The following is a 25,346-nucleotide window of genomic DNA, read 5'->3' on the forward strand; positions in this document are numbered from 1 at the left end:
GAGCTTGCTGATGGCGCAATGCCAATTCTGAAACAGGCCTTCCTCACTCAGGGAAGCTTCTTACCCACCAGGCATTCCTGCCCTTCGGCCGTGTGTCAGTGGAACTCTTCCGGGTCACAGTAATTCTCTGCTGATAAAAGTTTCCCACCGTGTGGGTATTCAACTTTAGGGCAGGAAGGGGATGCCTTTGGCTTCATCAGTAATGGTGCTGGGCATAAAGGCATGGGAGCTCCACCTTCTGGGGTCTGCCCATGCTTTTCCAGTTCTTGCATTCAGATCTTATTCTTGTTTGCAGAGCTCCCTTGATCTTCTCTCTGACCCCGCCGCCTCCTCTGTACCAGCTTTAGGATTCACTAGCTCACCCCCTGGCTTGTCTACTTCTCCTAGTCAGGTGAGTCTCACTAATGTGCTTGGCCTGCTGTGGAGCACAGGTGGAGTTCTCCCTCAGTGAGGTCTTGGAGTTGTGCAAGCGTGGGAATCAGGGGTGGGACACTGAGTGAGGATCTTCAGGGTCGCCAGGAGTGAGTCCCTTGCCCCACTCTGCCTATACACTCAGGAGTGGGGCTCCCAGCATTCCTCCCAGCCCCTCCCAGCCAACTGCTGCCTTGCCTGGGAGCCAAGTGATCAGCTGTATCTTCTTTGGCCATTATTACCACAAGCTTCTCTTTCTGCCTTGGTCTCTCCTCCCCCTCTCCGTCACCCCCCCTCCCCTCCCCTCCCCTCTCCCTCCCCCTCTCCCTTTCCTCTCCTTTCTTTTTGCATCCCTTCCTTCCATCTTCCCTCCTCCTCCACTCCCCCCATATAGCCCAGCAGTTTGGGCACAAACTCATGATCTTACTGCTTCAGACTCTCAGGTTTTACACTAGTCATGCCTGGCTCTTGATGACCTTTAGTTTTGTCTTGTTTTTGCCAGTGTGAGCTGACTTCTTGATACTCCTACCTGAGCTTAGTGTCGCTGAAGAACAGGGAGCAGATCTCCTTCAGAAAAGTTGCCTGGTGGCAGCAAACCTCCCCATAGTCTCTCTGCTGTCAGATTTGGCTGCTCCAAAATTTTCCTTTTCTTCATATGATGCTTCTGATAACAGAAGTTATTCTGAGGCTCCTAGTACCAGTCCTACTGTGTGACTCTGTGTTTAGGCATTATAACTTCTCTCAGATAGGATGGCCTTGAGAGCATGGGTTAGATCTAATCTATTACAGCACCAAGTATTGCTTCATGTACTTGTGCCTAGCTCCAACTAAGCTCCTTCCTGTATGTCTGCCTGGCCTTGCTGAACACAGTAGATCAGCCCAGGATAGCCACACATGCTTCCTGCCTCTGAGCCTTTGCCCAAGCTGTCCTTCGCTTCTGAGATGATTTTCCTTCCTCACTGTGCCAGCCAAGGCCTCCCAACCCTTTAATGCTCAGCCCAAATGCAACACCTTTCACCTAGTCTATCTGAATCCCATTCCCATTGGAAAGTCCTCCCCTCGCCCCTCCCCCCACTCTAGTCCTCATCTGTCCAGTGGCAAAGCCTGCACCCAGAGCTCTGTGATGGTTCCTCTTCACTGGCAACTTGACTAGATTTGGAGTCACCTCGAAGACAAACCTCTGGATGTGACTGTGAGAGGGTTTCCAGAGAGCTCTCACTAAGGAGAAAGGCCCATTTTATATACGGACTTATGGGCTGGCATCCTAGACTGAATAAAAACAAAAACGAAAATAAAAACAAAAACAAAAACGAACAAGGAAGGAGAGAGCCTTTGTTGGAGTTTCTGGAGATCTCAGAGAGCTGTCACTTATCGAGTTGCCTATGAGATCTGGAGTCAGTCACTCCAAAAGTAGATGGAGGTAGCCTGGGCCACCAGGGGCAAGATCCTGTGGTTAAGGAATCCCTGGGCCTGCTGCTCTTATCCACTGAGCTCTTTTGCCCTGGAGAAGCACACTTGTTGGAGGTGGCATATTGGGTATCATATTTCTTTCCCCTTATTGTTTCTTTTTGACACAGGGTCTTGCACTAAGCCTGGAGCTCACTGATTGGGCTTGATTTTCTGAGTAGTGTGAGTCTCAAGGATCTATCTATGTCCACCGAGTTGGGATTGTGTGGGTGCTGGGATCTGAACTCACGTCCTTAGGCTTGCATAGCAAGCACCTTATTGATGGAGCCATCTCCCTGTCCCAGACTCCTTTACATTCAGCCTAATATGTTACCTTGTTAAAAACATAACAGCTTTGGGCTGAAGAGATGGCTCAGTGGTTAAGAGCACTGACTGCTCTTGCAGAGGTCCTGAGTTCAATTCCCAGCAAACCACATGGTGGCTCACAACCATCTGCAATAGGATCTGATTGATGCCCTCTTCTGGTGTCTCTGAAGAGAGTGACAGACAGTATACTCCTATACAAAAAATAAACAAATAAATACATCTTTTAAAATATATATAACAGCTTTATTGAACTGGAAGTCATATATGAAGCTCATCTTTTTATATAGTATAGGACTCAGTGTGTGTGTGTGTGTGTGTGTGTGTGTGTGTACACTCACTGATCCTCAGTACTTAAAGAGGACTGGCATCACCTTCTGAAGAATCCCAACCCCTCCCCCAGCCCCTGGTGGTAATCTTTCTTCTGTCACATGGGTTTTCACACAAATGGACTCATGTTTATGAGGTGGCCTTTTGTGACTGGTTTCTTTCACACTGCACAATGTTTTCAAGGGCCATGGTGATGTAGCATGCATCAGTACCCCTACAGAGCATGGTCACTGTATGGGTCTACCCTAGTTGGTTGGTCCATCCATGAAATACAAATGCTTTTAGTTTTAAGGAAGTACAAATTATCTATTTTTGCTGTATTTTGATATTAAGGGGGAAAAGAAATATTTTTGGATGGATATCTGGGTCCTGTGCTCCCTTTCACCATCATGAACAAGGCTGCTCTGAACATGGCTGTGCAGTTTTTTTGTGTGAACATTTTAAATTCTTCAGCACTGCAGATCTAACAGTGGATTTACAGAATCAGTGAAGTCACAACTCCATTTTGAATCTTTACAGGCTTCATCAAACCATTTCCCCAAGCAGAGGCTATGATGTTTCAGGATGGTGTTTCTCTGTTTCTTCAGGAATGCATGCTGTTATCTGTCTTTTTATTGGACTGCTCCTGGTGGGCTCATAGTCTCATCTCATTGTGATTTTGATTTGCATCTCTCCAGGGACTTTTCATGTGTATATGAATATGCATCGCTTCCCTGGGAAATAATGACTCAAATCCTCTGCCTTTTAAAGTTTTAATTGGGTTGTTTGCCCTCTTATTGCTGGGTGTTAAAGCATTTGCAGGGACTGAGAAGGTAGCTCAGTGGAAGAGTATTTGTCTAGCATGGGAGAAGCCATAATTCAATTTCTAGCACTGGGTGGCTGCAGCAGCAGTGGGTGCTGCTGCTGCTGCTACTGAAGGAAGATAAAATATTGTAACTTGTGAGTTTAGGAGCCCACAGCCCTGGCCTGGGACTGAGAACAAAGCAGAACAGCCCCCAGGCATGCCAGGGCAAGGCTGTTGTTAAGGCATTCCTAAGAACAACTTGACTGTAAAGATAAAAAGGTATGCAAGGACCAGCAGGGCTATATTATCTAAGTCAATACCATCTGGCCAGAACCTCCCCTCTGTCTATTGCTCCTTGGCACCAGGTAAAGTCATACACCAACTGGTTGCTATGTGAACAAAGATAAGCCCCCAGCCCACAGGAACAAAGTCCTGATGCCCTTTCTGTTAATGTTTGAATAAGCCAATAGTGTGTCGCTATGCTGAGTTCCACACCCCTAAGCCCCTTACCCCATAAAACCCCTAGCTTTCGAGCCTCGTGGCCAACATCCATTATCTCCTGTGTGAGATGCATGTCGATCCGGAGCTCCGTCATTAAACGTCCTCATGTAATTACATCAAGAGATGGTCCTTCGTGATGTTTTGGGTGCACGCCGAATCGGGAATGGGGTGGGGGTTTCCCCACTAGATCTAACATTTTGGAGGTCCCACCGAGATCTGCATGACACCCAAGAACCCCGAAGGAACCCTTGGAGGTACGTTTGTTTGTGTGAGTCTTGTATGTTGTCTGTTGCCTAAGTGTGTAAGTGTGGCACTGCTGAATTTGTGTCTTGGTTTTGTGCCTGTATTCTGTCTGAAAATCTGGTGAGATCCCAGTTTCGGTTTTGCGAATGCTCCTGTGAGGCCAGCTCCAGGAGGGAGAGCAGAGTGGATAAGGGTAGTCATGCCCAGGTGTCCACTGTTCGTTCACCCTGGGAGACGTCTCAGGAGGAGAGGGGGAGGACCAGGGACGCCTGGTGAACCCCCGAGGTTAAAGTCAGGAGATAAGTTTTCTCCTTGCCGATCTGTCTGGTTATGAGATCGTGGGTTTGAGTCCCACCTCGTGCCCTGGTTTTCCGGTTTCAAGATCTTGGGTTCGAGTCCCACCTCGTGCCTTAGTTTTCTATATGTCTTTTTTTTCGCTGTTGCTGTCTTGTTTTTGTTGTGGTTTTTGTCATGGGACAGACTGTGTGTGTGTCAACCCTTTGTCTCCTTGGACTGACTTTGGGACAGAATTTGTCAGTGATAGTTAAAAAAAAAAAATCGCGGGCCGAGGGAGCGGCCACAATGCTTGCCACAGCTGGGGAGGGGCCGACTACAGCTGCCGCCCCTCATTTGGCTCCTCCCAGAGTCTGCCTGCACTCCCTTGTGCCCACCTGGCTGCTCGCTCTGCCACCACCGCCTCCAAGGGCTTGAGCCAGGAGGGCGGACAGTGCAGCGAGCACCGAGCACCAGTGTCTGTCAAGTGGTTGAGTGGCCGCCTCTGCTGCCTTCCCCCCTCCCTGCCAGTGTTTGCCTCTCCCAAGAGCCTACATCTCAGGTTCCCTGGCAGCTTCTCATTTCCCTGTCCCTTAAATCCCGTCTCTCTAGTTAACAGAAAGACTGCTTTCACTTTAAGATAAGTACCAGTGCAGCTAGCTCTGAGAACTGCACTCCCTTCTCTGCCCCATGTGTTTTCTCAGGCACTGCCCTGAGGTGCTGGCAGTGAGTCTGTTCCAAGCTCCCCATCCGCCCACGTGGGGCTTCTGTCTAAGGTAAGGAGTATCTTCCAGTCTAACTGCCAAGCTCTGATGAGGGTCTCCTCTCTGTGGGACTACCCCAACAATCTGACTGAGGTAATAGAAAGTTACAGAAGTTAAGAGAAGGACAGGGTAAGTCGGTAAGAAAGTTAGCATAAGTCGATAAGAAAGTGCAGAGGAAGAGAAACAAAAAAAAAAAAAATTAGAGGTCTGCAAAAAAAAAAAAAAAGAGCTGAGAGCAAAGCTTCAGCAGAATCAGAAGAGAGAGGTTAATGGTGAAAAAAAGTAAAAATAGAGATAAAGGAGATTAGAGAGGTCTGAAATGAGAGAGATACTCTAAATAAAAAATATTTAAAAGAAGAACCAGTAAAATGAGGCTGACAAAGACAGAGACCAGAATCAGAATCAGAGATGTGCTGTGAGACAGAAAGATAAACCAGGGTAGAGGCAAACTATGAGAGAAGATAAGTGACAGAATATAGATGTGATAATTAGATACATCCAAAGGAAGCAAAGACAAGGAGGAGAAACAAAAAAAAAAAAAAATATATATATATATATATATATATATATATATATATATATATATACAGAAAGAGAGAGAGAGAGAAAGAGAGAGAGAGAACATTATATGAGATCTCTATTACAGTTAAGGAACAGGAGCAAAGAGAGGTAAATGACAAAGACTAGAACCTAGCAAAGTGGCACATGTTAATAATGCTAGCACTTAGAAATGATCTGTAAGAGATAGGAAGCCAGAAAATTAAAAAACAATAAGAGAAATGAAATGCTGGCCACAAAAGTCAGGGAAACTAGAAAGCTTAGTACCTGGCAACAAAAGAAAGGTTTTGACTAAAGATCAATGTGTTTACTGTTAAGAAAAAGAGCACTGGGTGAGAGACTGCCCTAACAAAAAGAAGAGGAGCCCCCTCATGACCAAACCCTTCACCTGTTCCTGGCTAAAAGTAAAGAGATAGCAAAAGGAGTGCTAACACAGAAGCTGAGTCCTTAGAAGAGACCAGTGGCCTACCTGCTAAAGCAGCTAGAAAAGAGACTGTGTTTCATATTCCTCCACCAACCAGTGCAAAACAAGCTAGAGAAGTTCCTGGGCACTGTGGGCTTTTGCAAACTGTGGATTCCAGGTTTTGCTAAATTAAAGAGATAAACAGCCCTTCGTATAGAAAAATAAAGAACAACCTTGGATGGCCTTGGAAGCTATTAAGACTTCCCTAATGTTGTCCCCAGCTTTGGGACTCCTAGATGTGACTGAGAACAACAGTATTGCCAAAGAGGTTCTTACTCAGAGATTGAGACTCTAGAAAAGACCTGTGGCATACTTGTAAAAAAATTAGACCCTGGTGACTGTAGGATGGCCTGCCTGTCTGCACATAGTGGCTTCTGGTCAAGGACGCAGATAAATTGACTCTGAGACAAAACTTGGCACATGCCCTAAAAAGTGTGGTTCAGCCCCCCTGATTGATGGCTGACTAACGCTCACTTGACTCATTACCAGACTCTGTTGTTCAATTCTGATAAAGTCACTTTTGTCCCCCAAGTCTGAACTCAGCTATCCTGCTCCCAGACCCAAACTTTCAGCAGGTTCTTGCTGAGGCACATAGGTGACATGGAGATCTGACAGACCAGTTACTAGATGGTGCAGATGTTACCTGGTTCACAGACTGGAACAGCTATCTCGAAGAAGAAAAAAAAAACATACTGGAACAGTTGTGGTAACTGGACAGGCCCTGCCAGAGGACACATCGACTCAAAAGACTCAACATCTACACAGAGCTGCCTCACTGCCAAAGACACAGTTTAATGGATGCAGATAGTGATGAACTTCACAGAGGCTGGTGTTCCAAGGGTGCGGTCAGCCACGTGTGCATTGTAGTGGGGAGTGCCCTCCTCCTTGTAACCTGTAAAGAGACATCATGCACTGCTCTGGTGTGACTATGGTTTCTGAGCAGCTGCTGGACTTAATTAAATGTCTCTCCGTGGGTTTCTCTTGGAGATAATGGCCCATGTAAATCCCTCATCCACCTGCAAAGCAGTCCCCCTAGGTGTGACAGCTCCTGCCTGATCCTAGCCCTGCTTCTGTCTGGAACCCACCCACACATGAACAGGCTTCTAATTGAATGGTGGCTTGCCAGGCCTTCCCACATCATTAGGATTCATCAACATAATGCCCTGGCTCCTGCCACAGTTGCCCAGCCAATCACGGGCCACCTTGACCTCAGGAAGGAGGTGACTTGTGATGTGAGCTCCTGCTGAGACCTCTGTTGCATCACTCTCACATGAGAAGGGGCTCCAGAAGGACTTGCCAATAAAAACATGCAGAAGCCTGCCATCAAATATTGATAAAGGCAAAGAGGAGAGGACTATGTAAATGGATTATCAATGGCCAGGCCTGGCTCTCAGGCTCTACATTCAGGGAAGGGCCTTCATGGTGGGCTTGCTGTTATTGTTGTTTTTAGATGAAACTCCTTATTTGACTTATTGACTTGAATTAATTTTTATTGCTTATTTTCTTTATTTACATTTCACATGTTATCTCCCTTCCTGGTTCCCTCCCTGCACACCACCCCCCCAAACCGGATGCTAGCAGCCAACCATTGGACTGAACCCAGGTCCCTAACAGAGGAGTTAGACAAAGGACCGAAGGCTGTTGTTTTTAAACAGGGGCACTTGGGTTTATTTTTACTTTGAAACACTTTGTGGAGCATGTTTGTTAGATTGGGCTCATGAGGCAAACAACACAGGCATTCAAGGCCAGAGCCGCTAGCTTTCCACATGGGTGACCTGCCTTCCCAGGAGGAGAGGGTAAGGCCTGAACCACATGCTTCTAAGGCAGCCCAGGCTGGGCCTATAGACTGCAAGCCCTAGAGGCAATGAGGAATGGGGATGGGAAGCAGGTATGTGAGACAAGAAACTTCTGGAAGATTTCTTACCTTTTGAGCTTAGTGAGACCTTTGAGAAAGTTCTGATCTTTCAGCAGCATTGTGTTGTGTTACTTAGGGCTCTTACATGTCTCCTTTTATCCTACATGCGCCTGTGCCCACCCTGTTAGGAGACAGTTTCCTGAGTTCAGTCATCTCAGAAACACCTTGGAATACCTTGCTGACAGGGTCAAAACTGAGTTTATGTTCCTAGGCTCCAGAACCTAACTCCTTCCTGTTCTGCTCCTTCAGGTGTTCCAGGTTTGTCTGATGGCCAGTGGAGGATGTAAAGAGGGAAGACAGCTGTTATCCCTTTATGTAAACTAAGGAACACAAGTCATAAGTGTGCTGCCTGTCTTGACTAATTAATGTGTGCTACTTGCCCACTCCTTTGTTCCCTTAGCATTCTCAAATTCTGGGTCAGAGTCCAGAAGGGGACCTGATTGCAAAAGCTAAATCAAGGACCCTGAACCAGGTGACCCAGATAAGGGCCAGAATGTCACCAATGTTAACTTCCTTGTTAATTTCCTTGCTTAAGCCCTTATGTCAAAATTGGTCAATGCAACAGCCCACCATTGCTTTTTGTTTCCATTCTATAAAAATGTTGTACAGTCTCCATTCAGGGACACAGTTCAGATCATGAAATGGCCACCTTCCTGAGCACTCAGAAAATAAAGCTTTCATTTTTAAGCTTCAAAAAAAAAAAAAAGGCACTATCAATCACAGGTCATTAATATCTCTCAATATAAATAGACTCAATTCCCTAATTAAAAAAAAAACACACACACAAGCAAATAGAATGGATGTGAAAACAAGATTCACCATTGTAGTGCATACAAGAAACACACGTCAGCAATAAAGATAGTCATTACCTCAGAGTAAAGTGCTGAACCAAAATTTTTCAAGCAAGCAGACCTAAGTATCAAGGTGGGTCAAACCAAGACAAAACCTTCTAATATCTAATATTATAGAGTTTCAAGCAAAGGTAATCAAAAGAGACAGGCTTCCCTGTATGAGTATGCTTTATACTCATCAAAAGAAAAATCTACTAAGATGATATCTCAATTCTGAACATCTATGTTTCAAACACAAGGACAACCACGTTTGTAAGAGAACACAGTTAAAGCTTAAAGCACACACCAAACCCCACAGATTATTAGTGGGAGACTTCAACACGTCTCTTTCATCAAACTACAGGTCATTCAGACAAAAACTAAATGGAGAAATAATAAAACTAACAGATGTTATCAATCAAATGGACCTAAGTATTATGTGTAGAATATTTCATCCCAAATCAAGAGCATGTAACTTTTTCTCATCACTTTCTGCAACTTTCTCCAAAATTGACCATATAGTTGGTCACAAAGAAAGCCCCATCAGAGATAAAAAATAAAATGACCCCTTGCATCCTATCAGAACACAGTAAGTTAAAGCTGGACTTCAACAACAACAGAAAAACCAAAAAGCCTACACACTCACGGGAACTGAACAACTCTCTACTCAATGATCTCTGGGTCAAGGAAGAAATAAAGAAATGAAAGATGTTCTAGAATTCAATGAAAATGAAAGCACAACATACCTGAAATTTAAGGGGCACAATAAGAGTGCTGCTAAGAGGAAAGTTCATAGCTCTAATGGCCTCCCTAAAGAAATTAGAAAGCCCTCATTCTAGAAATTTAAAAGTACATCTGAAAGCTCTAGTAAAAGAAGCAAACACACACAAAAGGAGTAGACAGCAGGAAAAAAATCCAAATCAGGACTGAACTCAATCAATTAGACACAAAGAAAACAACAAAAAGGATCAACAAAATCAAGAGCTGGTTCTTTGAGAAAATCAAAAAGATAGACAAACCCTTAGCCAAACTAAAAGGCATAGAGACAGTATCCAAATAAACAAAATCAGAGGTGATAAAGGAGACATAACAATAGACAATCAGATAATTCAACGAATTAATAGGTTTTATTCAAAGACCTGTATCCACAAAGTTGGAAAGTCTTAACAAAATGGACTTTTTTTTCTAGACAGATACCACTTACCAAAGTTAAATCAAGACCAGGTAAACTATTTAAACAGTCCTATAATCGCTGAAGAAGTAGAAGCAGTAAAAGTCTCACAACCAGCTCTTACCCTCTTGCTCTCTTGCCTCTCTCTTATCCCTTGTGCCCCCTCTCTCTCACTCCCTTCCCCTCTCTCTCCATGGGACCATGGCCAGCCTCTATGTCTATACTGTCTCCTTCTCTCTGCCTTTCTCTGACTCTGCTACCCTCTTAACTCCCCTCCCCATGACTCACATAAGCTCCATTGTGTACAACAACAACAACAAAAAGTCTCACAACTGAAAAGCCCAGGGCCAGATGCCAGATGGTTTTAGTGCAGAATTCTACCAGAACTTCAAAGAAGAGCTAATACTCCTCAAACTAGTCCACAAAATAGAAACAGAAGGAACACTGCCCAACTCATTGTATAAGCAACAGTCACCCTGATACCTAAATCAAGAAGCACTGAACATTGAAAGAGAGCTTCAGACCAATTCCTTTTATAAACATTGATGCAAAAAAATACTCAAGAAAAGACTCGCGAAACAAATCCAGCAGCACATTAAAAACACCACCCATCATGATCAAGTAGACTTCATCCAGGGATGCAGGAATGATTCAATACATTGCTAGGGATTCTTCTTAAAGATAAAAATGTTTTTAAAACAGAGTGATGGGTACATAATTTTAATGACATACTAAGAAAGCACGACTAGATTGTATACTTTCAAAGAATGAACTTAGTACATAAGTGTATTACATACCTGTAAACGCATTATTATTGAAAGATAAATTATGTTTATTTCATGTGTATGTATGTCTTGCCTACATGTATGTGTGTGCACTGTGTGCATGTCTGGGCCTGTGACGATGCAAGAGGATTTGCATAGCCTATAATTGGTACATGTATGTGTGTGCACTGTGTGCATGTCTGGGCCTGTGACGATGCAAGAGGATCTGCATTCCTATAATTGGCTTTGAAGATGGTAGTGAGCTCCCTGTAGGAGTTACTGTAGGTTGCAGGGTTTGTAGCTGATAGATATTGAGGATTTCCTTTGTCCTCCAGTAGTAAATAGGTTTCCTTCCCCTCTTATGAACTCTGGTTAGTAGGGTGAAGAGTCTAGTTAGACCCAGCTCAACCTATTGCACTGTGATGACAGAAAGGTTACCTTCAGAAATCAGTCCTAAACATCAGATTGTGTAGACCACCCAATAGTCTTGGCACTAGCCTGTGCTGATAGTTGAGGCTTTATGTAGGACCCTTTGGTTTAATGACTCAACAGGCTGCAACCCATTCCTGTTACTGGAGGTGTAACTTGGTGGCACAGGATGTGTAGTTGGAGCCTTGTCTCCTCTGTCAGTTTTTGGCTCCATTTGGATCCCTTGCATAAATGTATAGGAAGCTGCTAGAGTAGCCGGTTTCCATATTGCTTTTCAAAGGGCCTTTAGTGTTTGTGGTTCCTCCCTTTATTTCCTACTTTACCTAGGTCTGCATGCCAGGGCTGTGGGTGCTTGCATAACCAAAGGAAACTGACCCTCTACATTATCAGGTAGGAATCCCTGGGCAGCCAACATGGGTGACCTGGATACAATGGAGAGACTCATCAACTCCAGTCAATATCATGTTGATGAATATAATAGGAGGGGCAGGTAACAGAGCCTGAAAGAGGTGAGGGCTGTGGAAGGGTGTACCCCATGCCTCTACCTGTCTCTCCCAATTGCCTCTTATTAAACCCTCCTGCTCTAGCTTTTCTTTCTCTCTTTATAACACTATACACTACTTCCTCTTCCTTGGGAGATAGTCTTCTCCCACTGGTTTCTTACAAGATAGTAATCCTGTGTGGTTATTTAGATCATAGTTCTCATCTCAGATCCTTAACCATTAACATCCTTAAAAGAGGCCACATAACATATTTGTGGTGTTGGGTCTGGGTTTGGCAACACAAGATGATTATTTTTGCCCCATCAGGCCAGTTAGGTCCACATATTGGCAGGGCTGCAGGGATGCAAAGGATCTGAACCATCACCTAACTCCCCTCAGTATTCCCTTTGAAGGCCATGCAGGTAGATCTAGTGCAGAGTCAAAAATGACAGTGCTTTGCACAGGCACTGAGGAGGGTGGGCTCCTGCCACTGCAGTCTGAGGCAGGCATGCATAGAGCATACACATCATAGATAGCACCATTGTGTGCTCAGAGCATGTCACGGTGGTGGTGCTAGCAGAGCTGTGCTGCTGCTATGTGCTGAAGTACAGTTCACTTTACAGTGAACTGGCTGTGGTCTCCAGCTTTGTAGATAGAAGACTTGAGTTTTTTTTCATTAATTATAGAATTTTGGAGTCAGTTATCAAGGGAAGGGAAGGGAAGAGAGGGAAGAAGGTTCGTGGGCGACCCTAGGCTCCAATAATGGAGGATGACATCATTTATGATCTGCAGACAATGAACATCCCCAGAAGGGGACGCTGGTACACCCGCCTGTGGCATTCATGTCTGGGCCTTTGTTGCATGCACTCTAAGAAAATGAAATTTCCCCTCTACTTGATTGGCTATGATCCTTTAGGTCCTTTACAACTAGCGGCCAGTGTGGGTGACCTGGATAAGGTAGAGGCATTAATCTGCTCCAGTCAACATCATGTGGATGAATCTGATAGGAGGAACAGGTAATGGGGCTTGAAATTGTTCGGGGGGGGGGGGGTGTGCACAGAGGTGGGTGGGATCTGTCAGGTATACTCAGAGATAAACAGGGAGAAAAATCAACTTTCAGGGCCACATCCTAATGGAGGAGAGATGGCATGCTTAGGTTCATTTTCACTGGGGTCCCCTGCATTGTCTACGTGTTTAATGCTCTTAGGCATATGAGACCTGCATACCCTGGAACACCAGCTCCTAGGCCTTAATCAAACTACATCATTTTATTTTTATGTTACACTAAAACATTGAAGGCACTCATGCACAGCAACACACACACACACACAGAGGATTTGTCTATGTGCATTTTCGATGCACCATGTGTGACAGAATCAGGTACTTGGTCCCCTGGAATTGGAGCTATAAACAGTTGTGAGCTGCCATGTGGGTGCTAGCAATCAAAGCAGAGTGCGCTAGAGAACATACCTAGAGCTGGTAACTGCCAAGCCACCTGTCTAGATTTGTCTCAATATATAGACCATTAACACTAATATACAACACTGAAAAATTTATCATAAGATAAATCGTCAACTGAAATGGAAAAAATCACTACGAAATCTTAGATCAATATGACCCATTTTTGCTAATGGATCAAAGACATTTTGAACTGGAACAATGACACAGTCCCCCGCCACCACAAACCCCGGTTCTCATCATATGTACATGTTATTTGTGCATTGATACACATGTGAAGGGACTGACATTGTCTTCTTCCTACTTTTCTGTGTCCCACACATGCAGAACTAAGTGTGGGGTGATCAGAGAAATTGCCACTTGACGGTTCTCTTCTGCCACATTGTGGGTTCTGGGGACTGAACTCTGGCCATCAGGGCCCCTGGTGGGTTCCACCCAACGGTCCCTCAGTTTTAGAGACATGTTCACTCACCCAAATCCCATGGTATGTTTGATTTACTCTCTTGGAGCACATTGATTCTCAGACTTGCAGGCAAGTAAGGTTTGGGGATCCCCTTATCCCCACATCTTCTCTCAGGTTTTCAGGGCAAGTGTTTTTACCAGTTGAGTTTTACCAACCATCCCAGCCCATCATTCTTATTTCCTATTTTTAGATCGTACTAGGTTATGAAGGGGAATCAATGACACAACTGTATATTTTCTGTAGTCCACAAGCTTTTTGAACATTTTGTAGTTCAAAGAGAATTTAAGTTGGAGCTTCATATAAATAATAGATGAATAAATTATAAATTATAGTTTGAGATATTCTTTTGCTTAATGAATGTTTTCTTTAAAAACACTGAGTTGTCCAACTGTAGTTTTCATTCTGTCAGCCCATTCATTCCCCACACATTACTTAGATATCTACTGTGTAGAATACACATTCTGCTATCTCTCCAGATCTTTCCAGTCTTATACCATTATGTTTTTCTGCCCAGTCAAGCTTCCTTACATTCTATAAATTTGAATGTTAAATGAGCTGAAGCATGCTCATTGGAACCCTAGTTTCATTGTGCTTATAGCCTTTTGAATATCAAGCATGAGAGCTAGGATGGCATAGGTTATCACCTTGTAGGGATATTGACCCAATTTTGGTGTGAGTCCAGGAGCACATTGACCATTTTATAGCAAAGCATGAGGTCCTGCTTTGCTACCATTTAGTGCCTGGATTACCATGGATACTGTATCTATTACCTAAGGACTAGGCTGTGCTCCTGCTGCTACCAGGTATGGAAACACTACTCATGGGCATAAGAAAATGAACTGTAGAAATAAAAAACAAACAAACAAACAAAGAACTGATGGCTGAGGTCTTAGAGTTTTGTTTGTTGTTAAGAATTTCCATAGATACAAGTGATCTGTATCATTGCCACTTACCTGTGGACTGTGCCATATTTTGTTCAATGTAAGGCACAATGGGTTTCATGATAACCCTTTATTTTGTAGAAAAACAAAGTTAAAAATATTGGCAATTATAGTTGCTAAAGAGTAGAAATGATGAATGACATTCCAATGCTAGAGAGGCTAAAATGTGACTGAAAAGAGACAGTGAGACCAGTGTCACTGGCCACTATTTAGGATGAGTTGGGAGGATTATCATGTTCAAGACTTGGTTGGTGAAAAAGAGTTATTTTTAAAGAAATGTAAACTTCTTTGATTAGAAAAGTTTTATATGTGTACTGTTGATAGAATCCTCTTTTACCTTCACTGAAATGTTGTGTTTGTTATAACAAGGAAGAGAAACCATTATCATGATGAGCAAATGCTGAGCTCTCAGGATCTGTAAATGCTTGTAATGTTCTAGCAGAGTTCTTGTCCATCCAAACTGAAGCCTCACAGCAGCCCCGGGTAAGATAACAGCTATGCTTAATCTCCATTCTTTGGATCTGGAAATGGAGTCATGGAGCTTATAGAAATCCCAAGTAGTCACAAGTGAGTACCAGATATTAGAGTAGGATTTGAATTCATGCTGAGATCAACTTACTGGGAACTTTTCTATGATTCTTTGTACAGGAATGAAGGTCGTGAGAGAACACCTACCTTATGTGGGGACAGCCATGCACTATATCCCTAGCACAGTAAATGAACATTTGCATTGTCATAAATGAATAGGGCAATTCCAGTTATTTTCTTACATCAGAAGAAAACTAGCTTCATAGTATGTGGTGCTTAAAGGAGATGGGGCTTTTATTTAGCATTCTGAAATGTCCCTATTTGTCCTTTCCATTTGCAGAACTCCACTGCATTATGCATCTGCCCATAACCATCCAGACGTGGTGACACTATTATTAGAACATAATTGCAACATTAACATCCGGGATGATGAAGGCTGCACAGCCTTGATTAAGGTAGCTATTGGCCATCTGTTTTGATACGAAATGGACTAGAGGTTGTCCTTGTTTGCTTTCTGTTGCTGTGATAAAACACTGACCAAAAACAACTCAGGAAAGGAAATGGTTATTTGGCTTACATTTACACATAATAGATCATTCTGGAGGGGAACCAGGGCATGAGCTCAAATCAGGAACTGGAGGGAAGAACTGAACTGGAGTTCACAGGAGAATGCAGCTTTTCCATGGCTTTTACCAAGGCTTGCTCAGGTGTCTATTTGTTGTTGTTGTTGTTGTTGTTTTGTTTTGTTTTGTTTTTTAACAAAACTGAGGACTTTGTCCCAGGCATGCCCCAACTCCTAAAACCTGGACTTTCCTACTTCTATCTAAATTAAAAAATAGTCCACATAGTTGCCCAGAGGCCAGTCTGATAGAGGCATTTCCTCACCGTGAGAATCTTTCTAGGTGTGTTGAGCCTGTGTTACCCTGGCAAAAAGAAAACAAACAAACAAACAAACAAAACCAACCAACAAACAAAAAACCTAACCAAACAACTAATCTCTGCACTGCAGCAACCAACTAGCACAGCCCTGAATTCTTAGCATATCTAGGTGTGCTGGCAGAATCCTTAAATTCTACCACTGGGAAAGAGATGTGGTGGGGAGATTATAAAGTTAGGCAAGCAAGCCTGGGGGTTTTTAAAAGAACTCGTGTCTAAAGAGAGTGATAATATGCAGAACTGAAACTCTATGTTTTATTTAAGGGAAACTATTCAGTGCAATGGTAGAAACATCTCTCTTGACTTCCTTGAATTTAAGATGTATTTCTTTGTACAATTTTACAGGCCATCCAACGAGACAATGTGGATTGTGCTTCTGTATTGCTCAGACACAATGCGGATCCAAATCTGATAGATTTCAGTGGAAACGCAGCCCTACACCACGCTATATCCAGGGGTAATGTAGGGATTGTAAAAATGCTCCTTGAGCACAACGTAGATGTTGAAGCCAAAACAGAGGTAAAGAACACTCAACTTCATTCTCAGGGCACCTCTAGCAGTGACAAGCACATCTATTTTCTACACGCAGAAGCTCAGCATTCTCACTGAATCTCTTCAGAGGAACCCTTTTATTTCCTCCAAATATGTTTTTTCATATTTTTTGGTAGTTCATTCAAAAAAAAAACACAGCATAGTGTATTTTGTCTCAGAATTGGCCTTGATTTTAAAATCCAAAAATAAAGGATTTAGGACCATACAAACATCACATATATACAGACAATAAAAATGAATTCATTTCAAGTTAAGTGATTGTAGAAGAAATAGAAATGTGTTGCTGCGAAGAAGGTACTGATATGTGTTTGGCTCAGGATGAGGGTAGACTGGAAAACGAGAGAGGTAACATGCAAATTAAGAAATTTGGTCATTGGAGAAAATAGGCCAAAAATGTTATTTAAGGTTTAAAAAGTTTTGATGTACATGGGAGATGCTGTCCAGTTTCTGAGATAAATTCTTAGTTTAGAAAAGAAATATATTTGAAATACAGGTTGAGAAACTCTGCTACAGAGCCCTCTTGAGCACACTCCTTCAACAGGGGCACAGCAAAGTATACTCTGTATTTCAGGGCTGTGGCAATGGAGGCCCCACTCCATGGAGCTAAGAAGATTGGAATCCTTGAGTGTTTGGGGAGAGTTCTGGAAGGGAGTGGTGTTATAGGCAGTGTTGGACAGGGAAAAGGTGTATCAAAGGGAAAAAGAGTGTGTGGGAAAGTGCAGCAAGTGTTGCAGGGTGAATGATCCCTTGTGACTCTTTTCAGTGTCTATCTATCTTCACAAAATCTGTGATGAACAGATTGTTGAGAAACAAGTAGTTTTGTAAAATGCAATATTTTTTTCCTTTATAGTATGGCTTGACACCGTTGCAGCTTGCAGAATTTGAACGAAAACCTGAAATGGTAGAATTTTTAGCAGCAAAGTGTGCAAAAAGGTACAGTTTCTTCCTTTCTTCAATCTTAGTGCTGCTCTTGAGGGTGACAATTGCTTAAGTCACGAGTATTAAAATGATAGAGAGATTGTAAGAAACTCAGAGGCACATAGTTAGGAAGCTTAGCACACATGTAGTGGGAGCTGGAAAAGAGACAGTTTCGCCACAACAAAGAACAGCATGCACCAGGGATCACTGCCTAGTTCAGTAGTTCACCTCATGAGCCATCCACCAAGCCAAAGGATAACCATGATCAGTTGCTGCTCCACCGCCATTGTATTTTTACTTTTGAAAGTGTTTGTCACTGAATGAAGAGCCATAGGTGTCATTGGCAAGTGTTCTAGGATGGATAAACACCCACAGTCCCTAAGCCTGAAAACTTATAACCTGTGACCCCAAAGATGACAGCATCAGCCATTTCTTTAGAATTATACCATACATGATCACAGGTACCAAACAGTGTTTCCAAATGATGTGTGAGTTTTGAAATGTCCAAGTCAGCAGAAAACTACCTTTCACTGGGAGATGTTCTTAAACTGTCATAGCACAGGTACCCAGCAACTGTGGTGATTCCACAGTTCAAGACATTTCTCTTCCACATTTCAGATGGAGCTTTCAAAGTGGATATATAAGTAGTTCATTTCTTTCTGCAGAGTCTAGTACTTTATTTAGCATTATAAATCTTGTACTGAATTCTGTGAATATGTATCTCTTACAATGCAACATGCTTTTTCCATATGGAATACATCTGTTTACGCTGAAATTTTCTGTTTAGTAGACATGTATACCTGTTGTTTATGTTGAGCCATTATTTCCAAATAACAGTTGGTTCTGTGATTTAAGACACTTTTCAAAACTTTAATGATTTATGTAAAAATTTAATTTTATTTTTTTTTTATTCATGTTTACATCTAGCTCACTGACCCCCTCCTGCTCACCCAGTCCCACAGTCTCTCCCTGCCCCTCCTCCACTTCACCTCTGAGCAGTTTAGGACTCGCTGTATGTCCAAAACCTGGCACTTCGTCTCTCTCTGAGGACAGAAAAAGCAGCTCAGCTAGAAGAATAAATCTGAGGTAGGATGAACAGCTTTTTTTGATACCGGCATCCCAGCTGATTGGGACCCATATGAAGACAGACATAGCTTCCCCTTCTCTACATAAGTGCCCGGAGATGTCCGGCCAACCCATGTTTGTTCTTTGTTTCATTGTTCCATCTCTGAGTGCCCTGAGGGTTCAGGTTACTTGATTCTGGTAGTAGGTCATCCTCTAGAGTTCCTATCTCCTTCAGGCCTGGAATCCTTCCTCTTAGACTTCTATAAGTGTCTACAGCCAAACCACCCTCAGCATGCCCAATCTTGTCTTTAATTCTTTTTAATGTGTGTGTATGTGTGTGTGTGCGCGCGCACGTGCGCATGCACTTTTGTTTCTGTTTTAATTAAGAGCTAACTATTCCTCATATTTTCTCTTGAGAAAAGGTGGGAGGAGAGCAGTGAGCAATCATAGTCAATTGCTGAAAAGTGAATTCAACATTTTCTCTAGTCCTGTTGGCCCATGCATTGCATCCCAGAACTTGGGAAGTAGGACATAAACAGATTTCTGTGAGTTAAGGCCAACAGGCTCCATAGAGCAGTTTTCAGACCAGCATGGATACATAGTGAGACCTGATTCAAAAAAATATTGTTTGTAAACATCTAAAGCAAGATAGAGAAGGGACACAAATATAAAGTACTTAAAACACTTACTAAATGTTTTTCTTATGAATAGCACAATAATGCTAACTTTAAAATCTATGTCACAGCACTGAATCATCAGCTCAGAGAACTAAAGTGAAGCATGTGAAGTTCAACAAAGGTAAGGTTTCTATAGTGAATATAAATATGGTATATAGTAGCCAGTCCTATTACTCTAAATAAGAGTAGAGATTTAGCTCCTTTTCCACTGAGTCCAGACAAGGCAGCTCAACGAGCAGAAAGGAATCCAAATGCAGACAACAGTGTGAAGCAGTCCTCCCTTCAGTTTATAGAGAACCCACATGAAGACCAAGCTGCACCTCTGCTACATATGGGGAGGGGGTCTATGTGCAGCCCATGCATGCTCTTTGATCGGTGGTTCAATCTCTGTAAGCCCTCACGGGCCCAGGTTAGTTGATTCTGTAGGTTTTCTTGTGGTGTCCCTGACCCCTCAATCACACTGTTCTCCTTTGAGTTCAACGTCCTTCCCCAACTCCTCCACAAGACTCTCCAAACTCCCCTTGATATTTGTCTGTGGTTGTGTACATTTGTTTCCATCCTCTGCTGGATGAACCCTCTCAGCTGAGTTATCCTAGGCTCCTGTCTACAAGCATAGCAGAACATCATTAATGGTGTCAAAGACTGGCTCTCTCCCACAGTGTGGGTCTCAAGTTGGGCCAGTTATTGGGTGGTGATTCCCTTAATCTCTGTTCCATTTTAATCCCTGAATATCTTGTAGGTAGGATAAATTTTGGTTTGATGTTTTTGTGAGGGCATTGGCATTCCCCTCCTTCCACTGGAAGTCCATCCTGGTTACAGGAGATGACTGCTTAGGCTCCATATCACCTGCTGCTAGTTGACTCACCCCTATAGATTCCTAAGAGCCCCCACTGTCCCTGGTCTATGTTTCTTCACAGAGGTGCCTCCCCTCAGGTATCTCTTCTCCCTGATACCACCCTACTCTTGCTCCCCACCTTAGTTCCCCTCTCCATCTCCCACAAATTTCCCTCCCTAAATCAAATCCTGATGTCTATTTTATTTTCCCTTCTGAGTGAGAATCAAGCATTTTCCTTTGGGCCCTCATTTTTTAGCTTCTTTAAGTCTGTGGATCTTAGCATGATTATTCTGTACTATATGCCTGAAAAAGTACTCACTTCTAAGTGAGTACATACCATGCCTGTGTTTGAAATATCAAATCTCACCCATTTGCCTGCAAATTTCATGGATTCCTTGTTTTATACAGTGGAATGATATTTCACTGTGTAGGTGAAATATCATTCACACCACATTTTCTTCATCTATTTTTCAGTTAAAGTCCATCTCGGTTGTTTTCTGTTTCTGGCTATGACAAATAAAGGTTTTATTAACAGAGTTGAGCAACAGTCCTTGAGATGGTATGGTGGAACATCTTTTGGGTATATGCCCACGAGTGGTAAAGCTGTGTCTTGAGGTAGAACTATTCCCAATTTTCAGAAAACAAAAACAACAACAACAAAACCTGCCAAATTACTTTTCAAAAGGGGTTGTAAACATGTGCCCTCCCACCAGCAATGGAAGAGTGTTCCCCTTGCCCAATATTCTTGCCAGCTTGTGCTGCTACTCGAGGTTTTGATTTTAGCCATTCTGACTGGTGTAAGATGGATTCTTCGAGTCCTTCTGATTTTCATTTCACTGAGGACTGAAGACTTTGAACATTTAGGTGTTTCTCAACCTTCTGAGATTCCTCTGTTGAGAATTCTCTGTTTAGCTCTTTACCCCATTTTTAAATTGGTTTATGAGTTCCTAACTTCTTGTGTTCTTTATATATTTTGGACTTTAGTTCTCTGTCAAGTGTATGGTTGGTGGGTATCTTTTCCCTATATGTAGGCTTCCATTTTTTCCTATTGAAAATGTCCTTTGTCTTGCAGAAGTTTTTCAGTTTCATGAGTAGTCCCTATGTTTCAATTATTGATCTTAGAGACGGAGACATTGGTGTTCTGTTCAGGAAATTGTCTACTGTACCAATGTATCAAGGATATTTCCCACCTTCTCTCCTAGTAAATTTAGTGTATCTGGTTTAGTGGTCTAGAGGTCTTTGGTGCATCTGAACTCAAGTTTTGTGCTGGGTGATAAATATGGATCTATTTGCATTCATCCTCATGTAGATGTCCAGTTAGACCTGCAACATTTGTTAAAGATATTTTTTTTCTTTCTTCCATTGTATGACCTTTATGTCAAAATCAAGTGTTGGTGGGTGTGTGAACTTATTTCTGGGTCTTCGATTTGATTCCACTGATCAACTTGTTTGTTTCCATAGTTATACCATGCAGTTTTTATTCTGATTGCTCTGTGATATGTCTTGAGATTAGGGATGATGATACATCCAGGAATTATTTCATTATATATAGTTATCTTGCATTTTTTTGTTTTTGATAGGAAGCTAAGAATTGCTTTTTCATATTCTGTAAGTAATTGTGTTGGAATTTTGATGGGAAATGTATTGAATCTGAAGATGGTTTTGGTAAAATGGCCATTTTCACCATGTTAATCTGTCCATCCATGCGCACAGGAGATCTTTCCATCTTCAGATGTTTTCTTCAACTTCTTTTTCAGGGAATTGAAATTTTTGGTAGACATGTCTTTCAGTAGGTTGGTTAGAGTTATACTGAGATATTTTAGATTATCTATGGCTATTGTGAAGAGTTTTGTTTCTTGTCCCTTTTATCTTTTGTATAAAGGAGGGCTACTGATTTCTTTGGGTCAATTTTTTTATACAGCCATTTGCTGTAGGGGTTTATCACCTTTTGTGTAGGCATTCTTTGGTATATTGTTTGAGGTCTCTTATGTATGTGGGCAGCCTTGTTTAGTCTCTTAAGTTTCTCTCCATTTAAGTTGTTGGCTATTGGCTTGTCATATATTACCTTTATTTTGGTTGGATGTGCAAATTTTATCACTGAAATCTCCAAGATTTTCAACATGAAGGGGTGTTTGAATTTATCAAAGGTTTTTTTCAGCATGCAATGTGACAAACATGTGAATTTTGTCCCAAACCCCCACCCCTGCCACCTGCAGATATCCATTCATTCTCATGGCCATCAGGTCAACTCCCCCGTGTCTCCCTACATCTGATACTGAAACACCCCATTTCCCTGACCATCCCCACTCCCACCTAGTTCTCTCCTTCCATTTCGCTCCTAGAACTATTTTATTCTCTGTTCTCAGTCAGGTTCAAACAACCTTGTTTGGTCCTTACCTCTTGTTTATCTCCTTTTGGTCTGTGGTATGGTATGGTTGTCCTCTACTTTATTACTAATATCCATTTATAAATGAGTACAAACCATCCATGTTTTCGGTGTCTGGGTTACTTCATTCAGGATGATATTCTCAAGTTCTATCCATCTGCCTTCAAAATTCATTATGTCTTTACTATTAATAGGTGAATAGAATTTCATTGTATACACATACCACATTCTCTTTTGCCATTTTTAAAGAATAATTATTATTTTTAAAATTCTATGTGCACATGTGACCCTTGAAGCCAGAGGAAGGCATTCTCCTAGAGTTGGAGTTGGAGTTTTAGAGACAGTACTGACAACTGAACTGCAGTCCTCTGGAAGAGCACTGGGCATGCTTAACTGCTGAACTGTGTCTCAGGACTATAATTCTTTTTTTTTTAATTTAATCTAATTGTTTTCACTTATTCACTTTATTTTTTGAATGTACTTATTTATTTTCTTTATTTGCATTTCAAATTTTATCCCCTTTCCTCATTTCCCCTCCACCACCCCTACCACCACCACCACCACCCCAATCCCATCCCTCCTGCCCCTGCCCACTAACCCACGGACTCCTGCTTCCGTGTCCTGGCATTCCCCTACACTGGGTCCCATCACAAAACCAAAGGCCTCTCCTCTCCTTGATGTCCCACAAGTCCAACCTCTGCTACATATGCGGCTGGAGCCATGAGTCTCACCATGTGTACTCTTTGGTTGGTGGTTTAGTCCCTGGGAGCTCTGGAGTTACTGGTTGGTTCATATTATTGTTCCTCCTATGGAGCTGCAAACCCCTTCAGCTCCTTGTGTCCTTTCTCTAGCTCCTCCATTGGAGAGCCTGTGCTCGGTCCAATGGTTGGTTGTGTGCATTCACCTCTATATTTGTCAGGCACTGGCATAGCCTCTCAGGAGGCAGCTCTATTAGGCTCCTGTCAGCAAGCACTTGTTGGCATCCACAATAGTGTCTGGGTTTGGTAACTGCATATGGGATGGATCCCCAGGTGGGACAGTCACTGGATGGCTTTTCCTTCAGTTTCTGCTCCAAACATTGTCTCTGTATCTCCTCCCATGGGTATTTTGACCCCCTTTCTAAGAAGAACCGAAGTAGTCTTCATTCTGTGGTCTTCATTGTTCTTGAGCTTCATGTATTCTGTGAACTATAGTTTGGGTATTCTGAACTTCTGGGCTAATATCAACTGATCAGTGAATACATACCAAGTGTGTTCTTTTGTGATTGGGTTACCTCACTCAGGATAATATTTACTAGTTCCATTCATTTGCCTAAGAACTTCATGAGGGCTGGTGAGGTGGCTCAGTGGGTAAGAGCACACCCGACTACTCTTCCAAAGGTCCGGAGTTCAAATCCCAGCAAACCACATGGTGGCTCACAACCATCCGTTAACAAGATCTGACTCCCTCTTTTGGAGTGTCTGAAGACAGCTACAGTGTACTTACATATAATAAATAAATAAACCTAAAAAAAAGAGTTTAAAAAAAGGCTAAATAAATAAATAAATGTATATTAAAAAAAAAAAAAAGAACTTCATGAATTCACCGTTTTTAATAGCTGAGTAGTACTCCATTGTGTAAATGTACCACACTTTCTATATCCATTTCTCTTTTGAAGGACATCTGGGTTCTTTCCAGCTTGTGACTATTATAAATAAGGCTTCTATGGGCGTAATGGAGCATGTGTCCTTATTACCTGTTGGAGCATCTTCTGGGTATATACACAGGAGTGATATTGCTGAGTCCTCTGATTAGTACTATGTCCAAAATTCTGAGGAATCACCAAACTGATTTCCAGAGTGGGTGTACCAGCTTGCAATCCCACCAGCAATGGTGGAATGTTCCTCTTTCTTCACATCCTCACCAACATCTGCTCTCACCTGAGTTTCTGATCTTAGCCATTCTGAATGGTTTTCACGAGTCTAACATCTTGAGTTCTTAGTATACATTGGATACTAGCCCTCTATCAGATGTAGAATTAGTAAAGATCTTTTCCCAATTTGTTGAGTGCTGTTTTGTCCTATTGACAGTGTCTTTTGCCTTACAGAAGCTTAGCAATTTTATGAGGTCCCATTTGACAATTCTCGATCTTACAGCACAAGCCATTGCTGTTCTATTCAGGAATTTTTCCCCCTGTGCCCATATCTTTGAAGCTTTTCCGCACTTTCTCCTCTATAAGTTTCAGTGTCTCTGGTTTTATGTGGAGTTCCTTGATCCACTTAGATTTGAGGAGATAAGGAGATAAGAATGGATCAATTTGCCTTCTTCTACATGATAACAGCCAGTTGTGCCAGCACCATTTGTTGAAAATGCTGTCTTTTTTCCACTGGATGGTTTTAGCTCCCTCGTCAAAGATCAAGTGACCATAGTTGTGTGGATTCATTTCTGGGGCTTCAATTCTATTCCATTGGTCTTCCTGTCTGTTGCTATACCAGTACCATGCAGTTTTTATCACAATTGCTCTGTAGTACAGCTTTAGGTCAGGCGTGGTGATTCCAACAGAGATTCTTTTGTCATTGAGAAGAGTTTTTGCTATCCTAGGTTTTTTGTTATTCCAGATGAATTTGCAAATTGCCCTTTCTAACTCAGTGAAGAATTCATTTGGAATTTTGATGGGGATTGCATTGAATCTGTAAATTGCTTTTGGCAGGATAGCCATTTTGACAATATTAATCCTGCCAATGAGCATGGGAGATCTCTCCATCTTCTGGAATTTATCATCCTTTGAAGGACTGGATTTATGGAAACATATTCTGTAAATGTGGTTTTGTCATGGAATACCTTGGTTTCTCAGTCTATGGGAATTGAGATTTTTACTGGGTATTGTACCCTGGGCTGGCATTTGTGTTCTCTTAGGGTC

The 25,346-nt window shown here is 42.4% G+C and overlaps 1 protein-coding gene across 1 annotated transcript in view; it reads left to right on the top strand.

Annotated features, from left to right (window-relative positions):
* Positions 1-11,529: 11,529 nt before the first annotated feature.
* Positions 11,530-25,346, top strand: part of LOC147002530 (uncharacterized) — a 31,672-nt gene continuing 17,855 nt past the window's right edge. The window contains exons 1-6 of the mRNA XM_085843501.1: positions 11,530-12,704; positions 15,419-15,533; positions 16,360-16,533; positions 17,417-17,499; positions 18,412-18,570; positions 19,295-19,347. Coding sequence (XP_085699627.1) covers positions 12,451-12,704; positions 15,419-15,533; positions 16,360-16,533; positions 17,417-17,499; positions 18,412-18,570; positions 19,295-19,347 — 838 coding nt within the window. The 5' untranslated portion in view covers positions 11,530-12,450. The remainder of the gene's footprint in view (positions 12,705-15,418; positions 15,534-16,359; positions 16,534-17,416; positions 17,500-18,411; positions 18,571-19,294; positions 19,348-25,346) is intronic.

This window comes from Mus caroli, unplaced genomic scaffold, assembly GCF_978045245.1.
Source record: "Mus caroli unplaced genomic scaffold, Mus_caroli_1 scaffold_10, whole genome shotgun sequence".
NCBI lineage: Eukaryota > Metazoa > Chordata > Mammalia > Rodentia > Muridae > Mus > Mus caroli.